This window comes from Gilbertella persicaria, assembly GCF_025201335.1.
Source record: "Gilbertella persicaria strain CBS 190.32 chromosome Unknown B0P05scaffold_1, whole genome shotgun sequence".
Lineage (NCBI taxonomy): Eukaryota > Fungi > Mucoromycota > Mucoromycetes > Mucorales > Choanephoraceae > Gilbertella > Gilbertella persicaria.
In genome coordinates, this window is record NW_026251962.1 from 586115 (window position 1) to 603774 (window position 17660).

The following is a 17660-nucleotide window of genomic DNA, read 5'->3' on the forward strand; positions in this document are numbered from 1 at the left end:
TGTACCTCTTTGTAAGTATGTTTATATTTGTAATTCTTACGTAACTCTGGCTTAGATCAATCTGAGATTGCACCCAAAAATATGCGTGGTCGATTAATGTCTATTCAACAATTTGCTATCACTCTCGGCACAGCTGTCTCTTACTGGCTGTCTTATGCTTTTGTCGATGCTTCTGAATCAACAGGTTGGCGGTAATTACAAAAAAAAAAAAAAACAATAAGGATGGAGGGATTGTATTTACCAGTAACTCATATGGAATAGATTAACATTGGGTCTTCAACTTGTACCTGCCTTTATTTGTCTTATAGGCTTACTTTTGTTTATACCGCAGAGTCCACGCCATTCGATTGACAAAAACTATCCAGCAGAAGCACTTGAAACACTGTCAAAAATCAGAGGTGATGGCACCAAGACACACACAGCTGTCTTGATGGAATTCACTGAAATGAAGCAGAACATTTCGTTCGAACACAAACTGTTCAAAGACCATAAATATAAACGAATTTTTTCTAATGGACCCGAGCATAATCTAAAGCGACTTTTACTCGGAATGGCTGTACAGATCTTTCAACAATTTACGGGCGTCAATGCGTTATTGTAAATAACTAATATGGAATCAACAAAAAACCAACTGATCCAATTGATAGAGTCTATGCTCCTCAAATATTTGAAGCAACCGGTATTCGAGGAAGAGATGCTTCCCTTGTTGGTAAGTTTCCTATCCATGCTGTGATGTCTGTGTATTCATGTATCTTCTAGCTAATGGACTAAGTGGGTCTATTAACTTGTTAGCTACTATTCCTGCCATGATATTTGTAAGAAAATAAAAAAAAAAAAAAAAAAAAAAAAAAAAAAAAAAAAAAAAAAAAAAAAAAAACTATCAATATACTCATGTTTGCATAGATTGATCGATGGGGAAGACGTCCTACCATGATTATTGGAGCTATTTTATGCAGTGTCTGTATCGGTGTCATGGCTATTTTAGCAGGTGTACACAACTATGCATTTGCCAGCACAAGTGAATTTTTGACCACAGCCGAAACAGCTACAGCCAACACAGGCAAGAGTGGCAACCCTTTAATTTTGTTATTTGATACCAGTGGATCCACCATTGCTTTTTTGATTGTTATGTATTTCTGTGTTGCATTTTACTCATGCACATGGGGCACATTAGGTTGGATTTACCCCACAGAACTCTATTCTCAAGGTGTGAGAGCCAAAGCCTTAGGCATCTCCACTGCTTCCAACTGGTTATTTACTTATGCTGTACTCCAGTTGACGCCTATTATGCTACAGAACATTTATTGGCGAACCTATGTCTTGTTCTCTGTTGCTTGTTTGATGATAGCAGTCATCGTTCATTATGAGTTTCCTGAAACAAACGTAAATCAATAGAATTCCAAGAATGTCTAACTCATATTTTGTGATAGGGAAAATCACTGGAAGAAGTAGATCTTATCTTTAGTGGTAAATTTGGCTCATTTGACACAGATGTGCATCACCCACAGACAGCTGCTGCTGCCTTGGCTCAAATGGAGAAAGTGCAGCAAAAGAACAGAGATTTATATCGATTTCCATTTACACCTGAAAGAACAGCATTTACAAATCATCATACAGCTAGAATACCATTTTTAACAACAAGGCATTATGTTGTTACTACTCCCACACCTCATTTCTAATAATACTTAATACTAATAAATATCGTTGTAAATACACCTTTTATTTAATTCATCAGTTTAGGACAATCACTGTAAACAAAGAGAGGGAGTCAATATTGTCATTCAACCAAATGTGTTGGATGCTTTACCGAGTTTTATGAGCAAAACTACCACATTGACAACATTGTTCCATATAGAGTATCATGTTTAATCTAAATAAAAAAGAGACAAGGGGGCCTTTTTATATATATATGAAAGCAAAAAGGTTGTCAGAGTTTATTTTTATGCAGCAAGCAAGGCCATCTTTTCATCTGTTAAATCCTTATATTTTTGTTGTAAATCTCTTTCTCTAGTGGCAAGCTTATATACTTCATCTTCTAATGCTTCAATGCGTCTTGGAATAGCTGCTTTCTCTGCTATTTGTAGATTAATAAAACTTTGGTATTCAATCTGAACAGCTTCATATGCTTCAAAAGCATCCATGATTTGTTGTGACAACACTTTGGATCTGTTCATATAACCACCTAATCTGACATCTAATTTGTTCTCTAGTTTACCAGCCTTAGTTGCATCACGAATCATGGCTTGTCGATTAGCCTAGAAAGAAGAATGAGTGATATGGAATAAGGCAGTCTATACACTTACTTCAACAATTTTATCTAAGCCTTGAATGATGTCTTGTTCATCGTCCATTTCTTTTAATGTCATGAATTGGTTGAATTTAGCAGAGAACAACAATTCATCATGTTCTTCTTGCCATTTCTTTTCAAAAGAGGGATGAGAAGAGACATGTTCCCAAACAGCCTTTTTGATGTCAATATCAGCATCAAGACCAAGTTGGTTAGCAATCTCAGCATCTAATTCTTGACGAGCATCCACCAATGCCTGGGCATCAAATTCATCTTCTAGCTGAGCAATTGAATCATCTAATGAAGTAGCACCAGGTGCCACTTTACTACCAGCAACAGGATATTTAGCAACATCATGCTTCAATAGACGCACCAATTCTTGTTGAACTAACTGTTCAGCCTCAGTAGCATTCACATCAACAGACAGTTCAGGTACAACAGTAGGTCGAGGCAAGTTTAGTTGGACTGCCATGGAACGACGAGCAGCACGCTCTTGAGCTTCAGCTTCAGCTGTTTCTTTCATTTCGCGCTCAAGATCACTCATGTCTTGAACTGTGTCTTTCTTGGACTTTTCTTGTTGTTCTTGTTCCATCTCGGGCAATTTGATTTCCCATTCATTACGTGGTTTAGGAAGACTACTAAGGCCTTGTAAGAGCGTACGCTTACGTTGAGTCTGGAATGTTTTTTCTTCACGGGGTGTCTTGAAGGGAGTCTCGTTACCGAAATTCGTGTTTTGTCGAAGTGGTGTGGCCATAGGATTAGGTGTCTGAACAGGTGCTGCTTTAGGTGTGGCCCCTTCAAACCCTGTACCTTGTGATAATGCTGTATTCTCACCACCTAAAAGAGGAGTTTGTGCATTACTAAGGGCAATCAAGTTACGTGCTTCGACCATCAAATTATCATTGCTGGGAGGTGCACGGGGTGTTCTGGCTGCTAATGTGTTGGGCGTAAAGGCATAATCACCCACAAGGCCTTGTGTTGCATCCACCTCACTCTCTAACACTAGATTTTTGGCACTTTCACCAGCAAATCCAGATTTGACAATCTCTTCAAGTTCTTGTTCACCCACTTGAGGTGCAGGCAAGACAAGCTTACGACGTTTGGCAATCTGTTCTTGTTCTTGCATTTGCACGATTTTGGCATTCTTGGCAGGCACAAATTTACCTTGATTGCCTTCATTTGAGCCTCCTTTTGCTTTACGCTTCTTGTCACGGTTCTTTTCTTCTTCAATATCTGCACGACGTCTGTTAAGCTTAGACAAGTGAACATTGGTCAATTTTCCAGGATCCACTTTTTTACTAGCTTCTTCTGTAGTATCATAAAAACCTAAAGCAGGCTTCTTTTCAAATGGAATGTCTGTGTTATAGTCCATGACACCCTTCTTTTGCCTAAGACGCATATGAATACCAGCAGCCTTTAATTCTCTTCGCTTTTGAAGTGCAGTCAATCGTCGTGCTTCTTCCAACTGTCTTTCTCTGGCCTTTCGCTTTGCTTTTTTACCTTGTGTGTTGGCTAATCTGGCACGTGCTTCTGACAGCATTTCTTTTTCATCTTCGTCCATATCCACAGGATCAGGACGGGCAGGTTTTGATTCAGGTTCAGGGTCAACTTCACCAGGTCGCAATTTACGTACATCATCAGCACTGGGTCCACTTTCATGACCAATAGAACCTGTGAGACCGAGTTCTGCTGCTCTTTCTGAATCTTTCGATTCTGCTTCATCCAACAAGCGTTGATAGCGTTCTAAACATTGAGCAGGTGTACGGCCTACAATAGGTGCAATCGTACGCCATTGGGTTGGCATCAATTTAGCCAAGTGTAATAGTTTTTCATCTTCTTCTTTTGACCATTCTGTCTATAATAGACACGCGTATATTTAATATCAATCAACATACTGTGTGTGTGTATTTTACCTTTTTGATACTAGGATCTAACCATTCAAACCATCTTGCTTTACATTGCTTGGGTGTTTTTCTGACAAGTAAAGACGAAATACGTGCCCATTGATTTTTACCGTATTTACTGACGGCAGCTTTCAAGATTTCATCTTCTGTGTTCTTCCAAACACCACCTTTGATAATGAATTTCATTTTTTTTCTGTATGAGACAAAAGAAGGTCAAAAAAAAAAAAATTGGACGTCATCTTTTTATTTGGTCGTATCGAACTCCGACCGTGAGCTAATCAAGTAACTTTAAACTTGCAAAGACTTTTGACAATCCTGTAACTGAACTTCTAAGTGTTATTTTCGGTTCTAAGTGTACAAATGCTTAACAATAATAATATACAGAGAAATTTCGATGAAGCTAGTTTTTTTTTGTAAACCATTAATAGCAAGATGACACTAAAAAAGGAAATGTCAGAGATGCATATCTTTATTTTGTCAGAGGTATCATTAACAAAAGAGCGATTGAAAGGTTTAGTCATCTGTTAGCTATCGGCATTTCTGGCTTTAGCCCAATAAGCATGCTTCATAATCGTTTTTACCTATTTGCTCAATATTTTAGCATCAAAGCTACTATCAATAGACTCAGCAAGCAACGATCTTTATTTTGTCACTACACTAAAGTCCAATAACCGCGCCTTTATGCAGTTCTCAATAAAAGCTCTATTTTTATTACGGTGGGAAGAATTGCCTTCTATTCCAATCTCTGCAACATAGCTACCTGGTATGTTCTATGTCTATTTTCCCTCCCTCCCTCTCCCTCCCGCATTTACATTATAAGGATGTCTATTTTTCTATCTTCCCATGTTCTTTGGCGTCCAAAATAGTATATAATGCTTCTTGGAAGTTTGTAGCTAGCACATTGTATATGACATCTAGAGCAAAAACGCTCAAAACACAGCTTAAACCTGTCAATCTTTGATGGACCATTACTCGACAACCAGACTATCAAAACAGTCTGTTTTTTCCATTTAAAACATGTTCTTTGGAGTCCAGAAGTTGAATGGAACCATTGGTTTGGCTGTTGCGTGAGACCTATTTTTTGACTGATAGGGGATCCATAAGAGGTCCGTGAAGATCAAAAAAAAAAAAAAAGTCGATCAAGAGTTTTTGGACTTTGGTGTAGTGACAAAATAAAGATCGTTGCTTGCTGAATCTATTGATAGTAGCTTTGATGCTTAAATATTGAGCAAATGGACAAGGACGTTTACAAGGTTTTTTGCTCACATTTAATGCAAATCATTAGTTATCAAACATCTGCCCATTGTAGCAATTGTACTAAATTAGAACTGTAAATAGATGGTAATATGTTTTGCCTTTCTTCGTCAGAAATATGAGCATACAGAACAAATTCTGTCTATAGAATTTTACTTTGCTCACACAGTGAAGATAAATTCAGTAAATGTTACATTATTTTTGCTGAAGCTAATAAGCGAAATAACGATTACGCGAAACTACTACATCGAATAAAACTGGCTTGGAAAGAGGGCTAACAAAACAGATATACAAAACCTGTCTCATCAAGGTCATTACTTTTTACTTTTTTCAAACTATGACAAACAAACTGTAAGCTTTTTTTTTGTTTTATATATAGACTTTATTTAAAAAAAAAAAAAAAAAAAAAAAAAAAGAAAAAAACCTATAAAAAAAGGAAACAAAAAAAGTGCACTCTTTGCTTCTCATCGCGATACACAAACACTGCTGATTCAAAACCAACGTATGTAAGTGTCTTTGATGATACAACAAGTTGAGAACACCAAAAAAACTGTTAGTAATATAGCCCTGGTACCCTAAGGAACCCGGCCGTATGAAATGGTAAAGCAAGCTCTTGGTAACAGGGACCACCACATCAAGGCAATATGGAACTCATCAAGTCTTACTTATCTAGGGAATAGGAGAAACAAGTTCTTAAACACTTACTGGGCGAAGCCAGTCGAAGCGCCAGAAAAGGATAATAAAAACAAAAAGAGGATGAATAGATACCCAAGGGTATGAGAAATAGCTACAACAACAAGAACACCAAGAGCAACACCAGAAACACCGTTGTAGATAGTACTTAGAAAGAAGCACACCAAAACACCAAAGCAAACAAACTTAGAAAAAAAAAAAGGAAAAAACAAGAGGCGTGTATACCCCCTTCTATTTTATGCGCATATCACAATTTTCAGATTCAGACGAGTGACGAAACATGTAAGATGTTATCTCCGAATGAAATTCCTGGCAGGTTTGGCTTGCTTTTGACTTGCTTTTGACTTAGAGTCTTTGCTTAGAATTGCATCTTTATGCAGTTATTTGGTTCTAGTACAATAACAAAAGCTGTAGATTTATGTCTTCTGAGTCTACTGATCTAGATAACACAACCACTTTGCTGCTGAAATATTGAGCAAATAGACAAAAGTGTTTATGAGGTTTTTCGCACATATCTCATCTTTTTCATAGTATAATCGGCAAACAAATACATTCATCAAAAAACTAGAGCCTTTAGCGCACATTCTGCGTATCTAGTAGCGTTGGTATCTTTATTTTTCGTCTCGTAGCGTCAAAAATAAGATCAAGAGTTTTTTTTTTTTTTTTTTTTTTTTTTTTTTTTTTTTAAATGTGTTTATTGATTGAGATCAAGAGTTTTCAAAATGACGATTTTCATGAATAGTACCCTTTGGTCAGAAGGTATATTTTGGCCATTTTTCGCAAGTCGCTTTTTTTTTTTTTGCTCAAATCAACACCAAAAATATCCTATATGCTAGTAAACATGGCTTATAGGCATTTAGAGTACTTGTGCATATATAAAAAGGCTTTATACTCGATTCATATGCATATATTTTTATAGAGGAGATGCAACAATTTTGAAAGGTACAATGTACATTATATTATATAATGAAGTTAACGATACTTTGCGCTAAAAAAAATGATTCTTTGTATGCACGAAGAACACCCTTATAACATTCTTCTTGTTTTTTGAGCATCCCTTTGGCTGATGTTTATTATGTCTTTTGAAATGTATGCACTCTTTTGAGCCAGATGTTATTTTTTTTTTTTTTTTTTTTACTGTTTCTTCAATCAATCTCAACTTTTTTCTTGTTTTTTGTGTTCCTCCATCAACTTATGAAACTCTTCTTCTTCTTGTGATGGGAAGTAGCAGAAAATGACAAAAATTAACAGAAAGAATTGTTTTCAAAAAGCAACACAGATAATCCATGCCACATAGACACAAATATGACCTTCATTGCACAATGCTTGCATCTTTCTAATTGATTATTCAGCAGTGAAAAAGAAAAATTATGCGATTTCTTCTCGATTTTAGACAAAAAGTAAAACTAGTTGTTACAAAAAAAAAAGAGAAATATATTTTTTGAAACCTTCCATTTGCTTGATAGAATAAAAGAAGTTCTTCTAATATAGATGGCATTTAGAGCTTACATAACATTACAGTTGGCTTATTTTTGTCTATCTTTCTTTTTCTTTGCCTTTATCTTTTCTCTTCTTCCTCTCTCTTTCTTTTTGTTTTACTGAAATAAATACGATGGACAATAATTTATCTCAAACGAATTGTTATTCGAGAATCCAGCTTTTCGATGGTGTAACGGAATCATTTCTTCGCTTTGACGATTGGGTTGCTCAAGAGCTACGTCGGATTTCCCTTCATCAATCATCTCGTAATTGCGCTAACTTTGAAGCGCTTTTGACAGTGATTGAAAGCACAAGTCATGCTGGCCAATATTCAATGTATAGTGCCCATGCATCTGGGCTATCATCAATTGAAACAGAAAAAATAACAAGGTCCAAATCAACACATTTGGAGATTTGGAAGACAGCATATCTATAGAAAGACCTGAGCATGTCTTGACACAAATAGCCTTATTCAAGCGTTTATCAAGCTCATCAATGACTGTCAGTACGAGTCATTTCAGTCACTTTTGAAACATCATAGTAAGCCTTTGAAACTACTGATTGAGCTAAAAAACGCGTCTGAAATGGTTTCGTTATGGAAAAATGCAGACCGTCAAAAATCAAATCAAGAACAAGAAATGATTACCGATGTGAAAGTTAAATTAGCCCAAGCACTGTTCAACAATCATGCTTCCCTCTTGAACTCCTGGATAGCAATAGGTCTATGGGTGCAACAAGGCCATTTTGTTTTAGACCAAAAGTCAGGATGGAAATGGCTAGAGTTTGGAACAGTTTCATATTTGATTGTCAAAAGGATGTGTAACATTTAAATAGAAGCCTGCATTATATCTTGTCCAATCATTTTATTACATAACGACCTGACTTTTTCTCATTGTGTATTGATTGGGTACCCCCATATTATCAGATGGAAAAAACATCACGTGAGACTATCATCATATATACTTTGCTGGTAATTAAATCTTGTATACACAATTTGGGGCATAGACATTTATTTTATTTTTCTTTCTTTTCTCTTTTCATTTTTCTCTTTAAAAGAAAAAAGAAAGCAATATGGGTATAGCTGTCCTTTTTTTTTTTTTTTTTTTTGAAAGGTGTTTAATAAGTTTGTGATAGACTTTGTTTCTTCAGCCAGCTCGAGTACAAGTTCTCTGCCTGCTCAAAAACGAGCCAAAATTTCAGATACCGTTTATGAACCGAAAAAGCTGACAGCCAATTCCCCTTTGCTTCCTGCTAGTATCAATGTAGAAAGTTTTGATTTCGGTATTAACGAAGTAAGTATAATGTTTAAGCAAAATCCTACTTAGTTAAAATTAGCCTCCTTTGGATAGACCTGTTCGTATTTACTGTGATGGCATTTATGACTTGTTTCATTTTGGACATGCAAAAGCACTTGAGCAAGCCAAGAAATCCTTTCCTGAGGTTTATTTACTTGTTGGAGGTAACATGAAGGATACATGTTCCTCATTTAACATTCTGTAGTCTGCAGTGATCTCGAGACACATAAACGTAAAGGCAAGACAGTCATGACTGATATTGAAAGATATGAGGCTGTTCGTCATTGTAAATGGGTGGATGAAGTTGTTCCTGATGCACCATGGTTTGTGACGGAAGAGTTTCTCAATAAACATCAAATTGATTATGTAGCACATGACGCAGAACCCTATCAATCCACTGAGTCAGGCGATGTGTATGCATTTGTCAAAGCCCAAGGTCGTTTCTTACCAACACAACGTACGGCTGGTATTTCCACTTCCGATTTGATCACCCGTATTGTGCGTGACTATGACGCCTATCTTCGAAGAAACCTAGAGCGAGGTGTTTCTGCTAAAGAACTGAATATTTCGTTTTTAAAAGAAACAGAAATCAAGACAAAGAAGTCGATTGATGATCTCAAGAATCAACTTAAAAGTGCTGTTCTAGAGCACTTGGGTACATGGGAAGATCAAAGCCATGAATTTATCAAGAGCTTTGCTGGCCGCTTTGGCGCAGAGACTGTAGTGGTAAGCGAAAAATCATGCTTTCATGTTGACTGATTGCATCTAGGAAAAATTTTTAAACAAACGTCGACTTGTTGTTGGTGGGAAAAGATCACGTAGCCCGAGTTCTCAAGAGATTATTTCCTCAAGAAGTAGCAGTGCCAGTAGCACTAGTTCTACACCACTTTAAGTTCGATATATAGTCATATTATACCTCTTTAAAAAAACAATAATTTTTATTGGTATTCTCGCTTACAATCTGTTTTCTTTTCTTTTCAACATGATTTGAGTGTATATATCGATAGGAGGTGAAAAATAGGTGTGGCATGTCGTATCGTTTAAAAAAAAAGGTGTATGTTGGTTCATGTATCGAGAAAATTATAGAGAAAAAAGAATAGATATTTTGCTTAGACCCACAACTTGCTGATAAATTCAGTAAGGCCAATATCGTTTGTGTTGAATTGGTAGCAACCAACAAGAACACCGGCAGTGCTGAGATATAAAGTACCCTTCATCAACTTGTTCAAAAGAACACCCTTACGAGGATTGAAATAATCTAAAAAGGAGTTGCATATATAAAATTAGAGAACAGATCTTTACCCCGCACTTTTCTTCTTACCAGTGATACAAGCATCGAAACCTTTATATAGAAGAAAGAGAAAAGAAAAGAAATATGAGTATCGTACATGATATAAGGATTGCTTACCAATGTGAAGGTGAAGAGGAAGAACAACACCTAAAAGAGTATCGGTGATAGGAGAAGCACCGTAAGCGAGTTGTGCACCAATGATAGGAACAAGAGCAACAGAGGCAGCACGTTCAATATCCCAATGGTAAGAACCATGAAGACGGTCAGGCTTAGGAGTAGAAATAGTGTTGTTTTGGGCGACAGCTAGAGATGGAAGATGAATTAGGTAAAACAATTCAAATGAAAAGTAGCTTACAAGAGTGAATCTTGACAAGGCCCATAGGTTGTTGACGCACCATAACGCGTGCAGTAGAGCGAAGAGCAGGAGTAGTAGCGAGACGAAGAGCCATTTTTTGAAAGAGTGGGGAAGAAGTTAGTTGACTGTAAGGTAACGAAATAAAAGAAAGGCACAGCAGCTTTTGAGCGTATAACCCTTGATCGTTTCTTCACACCGATCGGGCAGTTCCGCTTATACTTTGATGACGCAGTCCGAAATCTCAATGTTACATGTGAATTTTTTCGTGAATCCGGGGTAAATGATCAAGCGCGTACCATTGAATTCATGCAAAGTGGCTTCCAACCACGGATAAACATGGTATAGCAGTGACAAGATTATTCCTTAGCAACGTAGTAGAAATTGAAGATTGCCTAGCAACCATCTTATCCAATCAAAATCAACATGTACCTTGAACCTGAATAAGCAAAGAAAATTTCTCTTTTTTTTATTTATTTTTTTTTTACAAACAAAACAAAATGGATATGTCTCGAAAAGAATTTGAAGCAGAGAAAAGAAAGCTTATGGATAAAATCCTTGTCAGTGTTCGACAGCTTAAACTTACTATGGAAACTTTCAATCGCAACATGGAAACTGCCAGCAGATTAGGAAAGCAATTCAAACCACCTGCAGAAGTTTGGTCCGCATTTCATAAAGCAGTACAGAACAATCATGTTGTGGAAGAAGGCGCGGAAAGCGAAAATGAGTATCAAGGCGAAGAACCAAGCAGTCCATCGCGACTTGACTTAAACATACAATCTAGAAAAGAAAAAGTATAGATCGCCCATACCATTGATAAACTGTAAATAATAAAGCCAATAGAATTGAATAGAACGCACTTTTTTTTTTGTCTTTTTTTTTTTCCTTCATTGTATAGCTTCAAATCAATGTAAGTAATCTAGGGGGCAATAATGTACACGATATTTATTTATTTATCTAGATTTTAGCTTGAAGCATCATTTTAACAACCTTGACTTGAGTGTATTCTTGAAGAGCATATTTACCCAGTTCTTTACCAAAACCAGATTGCTTATAACCACCAAAAGGCGTCGATTGATCAAAGACATCATAACAATTGATCCACATAGTGCCCGCTTTCACTTCATTCGTAACGAGAATGGCATTATCTAAATCCTTTGTGTATACACCACCAGCTAAACCATAGTCAGAGTCATTAGCGAGATCGATCGCTTCTTCAATTGTCTTGAATGTACCAATAGCAACCACAGGTCCGAAGATTTCTTCACGCATGACACGCATGTTATTGTGGCAATGGATGAGTACAGTGGGTTCAATATAATAGCCAACATTGCCCCAACGCTTCCCACCATAAGCAACCTTAGCACCTTCTTTTTTACCAATATCGATATAACTCAGGATCTTTTCAAACTGACTTTTGTTAATTTGAGGACCTTGGAAAGTGTCTTCATCAAAGGGATCACCGATCTTGATCTTTTTCGTCTCGGCAATGAACAGTTCAACAAACTTGTCATGAACAGATTCATGAACAAAGATACGAGAACCAGCATTGCAACTCTGACCATGGTTGTTAAAGATACCACCACAAGCCCAATAAGCTGCATTTTCAAGATCAGCATCAGCACACACAATCTGAGCAGATTTGCCTCCTAACTCAAGCTGAAGTTTCTTAATATTGCTACCTGCACTTGCTTCCATGATCTTTCTGCCTGTGAATGTGGAACCAGTGAAGGCCATCTTGCTAACTTTGGGATGGCCACTCAAATAGTTGCCAGTTGTGTGACCATAACCCGTAATGACATTAACAACACCCTAATAATAAACATGTAAGTGACTCGCTGGTTGAAATAGGATGTCCACTTACAGCAGGGAAACCAGCTTCTTTTACAAGTTCACCAAATTTGAGTGTAGATAAAGGAGTGACTTCAGAAGACTTCATGACGACTAAATAAGATGCACTCATTAATTCAATTGTCCTTTACATAAAAAGAACTTACTTGTGTTACCGGTTGCTAATGCAGGAGCAAATTTCCAAGCAGCCATCATGGTAGGGTAATTCCAAGGAATCACAGCACCCACAACACCAAGCGCTTCATGGCGAGTATAGCACATTTTATCAAAAGTAGTATCAATCGTCTTTCCATGAATTTTATCTGCCCAACCAGCAAAATAACGATAACAAGCAATCGAATCAGTCACATCCACATCTCGAGCAACAACAAAGGATTTACCATTGTCAACAGCATCTAAAGTAGCAAGTTCGTCTTTGTCACGTTCCATTAAATCAGCCAACTTGTTAAGAAGACGACCACGTTCAGCAGGAGCCACTTTGCGCCATGTCTTGTAATAACAATTGTATGCGGCTTCCACAGCACGGTTTACATCATTCTCATCTGCAGAATGTACTTTACAAATCACTTGTTCATTAGCAGGATTGATAGTATCAATAAGGGGACCATGGCCAGCAACAAATTCATTATTAATAAAGAGTTGTGTATGGGCTATTGATACATGTTAGAAGGTATATACACTATTTTTCTTATACCTTGAATGGATTTTCCATTTGTTAAACGAATTGTCTGAAGATCAGCTTGAGTCATAATTAAAGAAAAAAAAAGAGTGAAAGATGGATTATCTCAAGTTCCTTTTTCATTTTTATAGTTGATAGGGATTGAACTTTTCTCACATGAGTCACATTTCCATAATATCTTCTTTTCTCGGTTTAAATCACACTTTTCATGCATATGTTTCAATAGCCAAGAATCTCCATGAGACGTTGCTTTCATAAATAACACTTTATACTATGATTTCTTTGTTATCATTTTCTCACTTTTTTAAGTTCTGACTAATCTTGACCTTTTAAATTGAATTCGGAATTTTCTACTCGTCTATAAACAGAAATTTCCAACTTCTACGTGTGAAGACAGGCATAATGACAAATACACGTTACACAGATGACAATTAACGTTGCCTATTTAGGAATGCTCATACTCGAACTGTTGCTGTAGTGAAGATTAGCTCTACACCACAGCGCAAGCGATGGAAGAACTATGCACTCAAAATTGGAATATTCTGACCAAATATTCACTGAAAATTGGAATATTCCTTTCAACATTGGAGGATTTCTTCCATCAGAACCGACAGCATCACCAACTCTAGCTCTTTATTCTGGCAGTAATTAGACTAAAACATGACTAGTATAGCTTAGCTTCACTTAAAATAGCTTTAGTATTGGATGAGATTGGATGGTGTGGTCAAATAAGATTTTATTTATAATAAATGGTTATTCATAAAAATGATATATGAACAGCAGTGAAGGCGACTCATATGATGTAAAAAGCATCAAAATCTAATACTCAATTCAAAAACCAGCTACAATCGAACGTTTCTTTAGTGACATGAAGTATATAATTTACTGACTATAGGAAACAAGCTTGACCACATGCACTATAATATATTCAAAGGCTAAATCTTCATTTTATGCCTATGATAGGCATACCAAGTCCATGCAAAGTATTAACTCACAACTATCAAAAGACAGCCTAAAGGAAAGAAAAGTTAGCCTTTATGCTTGAATACAATACCTATCGATCATATATTTACCTTCAACAAAAGCCCCATAAACTTATCCATAATTATCACACTTTTCGAGCATAAAGCGCGACTACTTTTTTCTTAGAATACAAGTACTTTATTAAGGAATCAGAAAAGTACATACGTGACATTGTGTGTTGATTTACTTTTTGTCTATTTATCAACTATTAGATACACATAATAAAAAAAGTGTTATTTAATCTGTTTTTAAGAATATATCTCTGATCTCATATCCTTCTAGAACCCTCTTTATATCACAAATAAATCTATATAAGCTTATTTTTTTGGGAGAGTAAATAAATTTGTATTGCTCTTTCTTTCCTATTGCTTTCATCTGAATATCAACTATCACAATGACTCTGTTACAATCACTCCCAGATATGTATCGTGGGTCTACTATTCCATTCTTGAGTAAAAGATGGCATAACTCGGCGTCTATAGATCCCAATGTAGACGTCCAAACATTAAGTGGTACAATGAATTACTTGGTGCTTTACACCCATATTAGAGTAATGCGCCAAGTGTGTATCGAAATTGAAATCTACTTGTCGTCCTATGCACCAATGTTGGAGTAATGCTCCAAAAGTTTAGCGGCAGTGAAAAAGATTCTGTTGCTTCCTTGTATGGCCAATGCAACAATGATGGCAAAATCAAGAATCTTTCTACTGATCTGATCAACCTGTTTGGCGACCGTACTGAAATACTCATCACTGAAAACATGGAATTGAACAACCGTATCCTGAAGAACATGGCTACGATAATGCTATTGGATATCTCCAAGGCAAATGAAACGGTGGTCATCAATATTCAAAAACGATTGTGTGCATATTGATCCATGTTACCTAATTGCCCCTTTTTTTTCACGTAATTCATATCCATCATCCTTATTCTATTATTATCCCCGTTTTTAACTTATTACCGTCCATCATTTTTTTGACATGATTCTTATGCTCACTATGTTTTCTATAGCATCCATTTAGCCACTACTATATGTTTTATTAGCATATCTTCACAGATAAAAAGATTGTGCACCTCTTTTTTTTTTATTGCATTGGTTTACAAGATGTTACCCTCTACCGCAAGTCCAAAAAGCGATATATCTTGGGCAATGGCATATGCATTTATTTCCCAAAAATAGGTGAGGCATGATCTACCTATGGCTTCAGATCAAAATTGTTCAATGCCGGTTGTAGCTAATTAATGACTAGCTACATTTGCTGCTTTTTTAAGATGCGACACACTCTTTTTTAAAAGTGTACGACATCATTTTGGCAAAAATTGTATCTCGTATATACTGCCATCTTTGACCAAGGTTACTGCCAAATTCAGTAAGTTTTTTTTTGCCAATAAAAAATAAAATGTTCTGCCAAATTTGCTGAAAAATCCATTTTTCAAGTTGCTTGTGGATACATGCAAACCTGAGTTTTCTTGCTAATCAACGTCACAATAAGCTAAACTAAATGCCTCCTTTTCTCTTTTTTACTTCTCTTGCAACTCTTGAATATGTCTAACTTTGTAAGTTATCATTTGTTGTCTATACCCCCAAAGACTTATTTTATAGAACGACGATTTATCGAGTATGCTACCTAAATCATTTGGGCAAAAATCAAAGCCAGAGAAGATTAACGAACCCAATGATTGGGATGCTTTGCGCGCCTTTATGCCTACTTCTTTTGGCAAACAACAACAAAAGCGCGATCTTACAGAAGACTATAACAAGACAAAGCGAGAGGTAGTATTGTTGATTCGTCTTTTTTTCTGACTTGTTGGATAGACTACAAAAGAACAACCAAAGACACCTGAGAAAAAGCCAGAAATCATGACAGATCAATCAGTCGATGAGAGTGACGATGATATGGATTCAGAAGATGAAAGCTCCTTTCATGTAATTCCAACCTCCCATGAGATCAAGTTGAATGACCATAATCGTACCGTGTCTTCCTTGACGCTTGATCCTTCTGGCACACGTCTTATTACAGGAAGTTATGATTACGATCTCAAGTTTTGGGATTTTGCAGGCATGGATCGATCCTTCAAGCCTTTCCGCACCATTCAACCATGTGGAGAACATCAGATTCATAAAGTACAGTATTCATTATCAGGTGATTCTGTGCTTGTCATCTCTGGTAGTGCACGCGCGAAGATATTTGATCGTGATGGTACGGAGATCTGTGAATATGCCAAGGGTGATCCTTATATTCGTGACCTCAAACATACAGACGGTCATGTAGGCGCATTAACAAGTGGGTCATGGCATCCTTCCGATAAACAAGTCTTTGCTACAGGTTCGCAAGATGGTACTATTCGTGAATGGGATATAGAACGCAAACGAAAACAAAAGACAACGCTTGTTTACAAGTCTCGGGAGCGAGGTGGAAGATCTTCTTGTACTGCTTTGGCTTATAGTCATGATGCCAAACACTTGGCTGGTGCGTACCAAGATGGTACCTTACAAATCTGGGGAACGACTGGGTCACAAATGAGGCCTGCTATCTCCATTCCTGATGCACATCAAAAGGGCACAGAAACATCAGGCATTGTGTTTTCTAAAGACAATCATACCATGGTCACTCGAGGAGGTGATGAATCTGTCAAATGTAAGTCACACTGTATGTCCTTTTTCATGTGCTTATAGTATGATCTAGTATGGGATTTAAGAAATGCAAAGAAACCAGTCAAGACAGCCTATAACCTTGACATTGTAAATCCTGAAGTGAATGTCATATTCAGTCCTGATGAAAAGCTTATTTTGACTGGCACTGCTTGTCCAAAGGGTCAAGGTCATGGCCAATTAGTCATGTTGAATAGAGATACACTTGAAGTCCATGAGTCAATAAGTAAGTAAAGAACGGGCATGAATATTAGGCATTGACGTCTGGTTTAGATGTCACTCAATCAAGTGTTGTCAGTGTATTATGGCATCCTCGTATCAATCAGATCATGACTGGCAGTGCTGATGGCATTGTGACAGTGTTCTATAGTCCTACTCATTCTCAACGCGGTGCTAAGCTATGCGTTACGAAAGCGCCCAAGAAGCGTGCTGTGGACGACTATCAGTCTACTGGACCTATTCTTACTCCTCATGCCTTACCTATGTTTAAGGAAGGAGAACAGAGAATTAGCAAGAGAAAGAGAGAAAAGATGCGTTTGGATCCTGTCAAATCTCATCGTCCAGGTATAGTCTTTCTCAACAATGTTACATGTTATTTATAAGCTATTAGATTTGCCTGTCAATGGTCACGGTAGAGGTGGTAGAGTTGGTATGAATCAACAACAAGCCGTTATCAAATCATTTGCCAAAGATACCACAAGAGATGAAGATCCTCGTGAAGCTCTTTTGAAATATGCAGAAGTTGCTGAAAATGACCCTCAATGGGTTGGCAATGGTAAGTGTTTTATTGGCTAAATCCTATTGAGCTCATTGTTTTTTTTCGGTAGTATATAAAAAGACACAACCAAAGCCTGTATTTGAGGATGAGCAAGAGGAAGAAGAAACCTAGTTTAATAAAAG

The 17660-nt window shown here is 36.9% G+C and overlaps 8 protein-coding genes across 8 annotated transcripts; 4 read left to right on the forward strand and 4 right to left on the reverse strand.

Moving 5' to 3' along the window:
- The first annotated feature begins 55 nt into the window (after positions 1 to 55).
- Positions 56 to 1727, forward strand: B0P05DRAFT_521581 (general substrate transporter). Its single transcript, XM_051575875.1, has 6 exons — positions 56 to 191; positions 262 to 597; positions 648 to 709; positions 760 to 815; positions 904 to 1383; positions 1431 to 1727. Exons 1-6 carry the CDS (start codon positions 82 to 84, stop codon positions 1677 to 1679), a joined length of 1293 nt encoding a protein of 430 aa, XP_051439784.1. The 5' UTR covers positions 56 to 81; the 3' UTR covers positions 1680 to 1727.
- A 189-nt stretch (positions 1728 to 1916) lies between these two features.
- On the reverse strand, positions 1917 to 4377 carry B0P05DRAFT_593141 (pre-mRNA splicing factor component-domain-containing protein; the record flags this gene model as incomplete). Its single annotated transcript, XM_051583039.1, has 3 exons — positions 1917 to 2255; positions 2304 to 4142; positions 4183 to 4377. The coding sequence occupies 3 exons, from the start codon at positions 4375 to 4377 to the stop codon at positions 1941 to 1943; spliced, it is 2349 nt and encodes a 782-aa protein (XP_051439785.1). The 3' UTR covers positions 1917 to 1940.
- A 1537-nt stretch (positions 4378 to 5914) lies between these two features.
- On the reverse strand, positions 5915 to 6570 carry B0P05DRAFT_521593 (uncharacterized protein). The gene is made up of 3 exons (XM_051575876.1): positions 6501 to 6570; positions 6373 to 6454; positions 5915 to 6317 (listed from the first exon to the last, which is right to left on the reverse strand). Exons 1-3 carry the CDS (start codon positions 6506 to 6508, stop codon positions 6147 to 6149), a joined length of 261 nt encoding a protein of 86 aa, XP_051439786.1. The 5' UTR covers positions 6509 to 6570; the 3' UTR covers positions 5915 to 6146.
- A 2082-nt stretch (positions 6571 to 8652) lies between these two features.
- Positions 8653 to 9832, forward strand: B0P05DRAFT_521598 (uncharacterized protein). The gene is made up of 4 exons (XM_051575877.1): positions 8653 to 8692; positions 8752 to 8909; positions 8953 to 9076; positions 9118 to 9832. Exons 1-4 carry the CDS (start codon positions 8689 to 8691, stop codon positions 9669 to 9671), a joined length of 840 nt encoding a protein of 279 aa, XP_051439787.1. The 5' UTR covers positions 8653 to 8688; the 3' UTR covers positions 9672 to 9832.
- On the reverse strand, positions 9833 to 10709 carry B0P05DRAFT_521600 (CybS-domain-containing protein). The gene is made up of 4 exons (XM_051575878.1): positions 10559 to 10709; positions 10321 to 10506; positions 10234 to 10254; positions 9833 to 10170 (listed from the first exon to the last, which is right to left on the reverse strand). Exons 1-4 carry the CDS (start codon positions 10650 to 10652, stop codon positions 10022 to 10024), a joined length of 450 nt encoding a protein of 149 aa, XP_051439788.1. The 5' UTR covers positions 10653 to 10709; the 3' UTR covers positions 9833 to 10021.
- On the forward strand, positions 10710 to 11413 carry B0P05DRAFT_521601 (uncharacterized protein). The gene has a single exon (XM_051575879.1). It carries the CDS (start codon positions 11056 to 11058, stop codon positions 11353 to 11355), a length of 300 nt encoding a protein of 99 aa, XP_051439789.1. The 5' UTR covers positions 10710 to 11055; the 3' UTR covers positions 11356 to 11413.
- Positions 11414 to 11457: 44 nt separating this feature from the next.
- Positions 11458 to 13241, reverse strand: B0P05DRAFT_521603 (aldehyde dehydrogenase domain-containing protein). Its single transcript, XM_051575880.1, has 4 exons — positions 13101 to 13241; positions 12553 to 13056; positions 12420 to 12499; positions 11458 to 12367 (listed from the first exon to the last, which is right to left on the reverse strand). Exons 1-4 carry the CDS (start codon positions 13153 to 13155, stop codon positions 11513 to 11515), a joined length of 1494 nt encoding a protein of 497 aa, XP_051439790.1. The 5' UTR covers positions 13156 to 13241; the 3' UTR covers positions 11458 to 11512.
- A 2250-nt stretch (positions 13242 to 15491) lies between these two features.
- On the forward strand, positions 15492 to 17650 carry B0P05DRAFT_521607 (WD40-repeat-containing domain protein; the record flags this gene model as incomplete). Its single annotated transcript, XM_051575881.1, has 6 exons — positions 15492 to 15881; positions 15924 to 16746; positions 16795 to 16986; positions 17034 to 17324; positions 17371 to 17535; positions 17588 to 17650. Exons 1-6 carry the CDS (start codon positions 15729 to 15731, stop codon positions 17647 to 17649), a joined length of 1686 nt encoding a protein of 561 aa, XP_051439791.1. The 5' UTR covers positions 15492 to 15728.
- Positions 17651 to 17660: the final 10 nt, after the last annotated feature.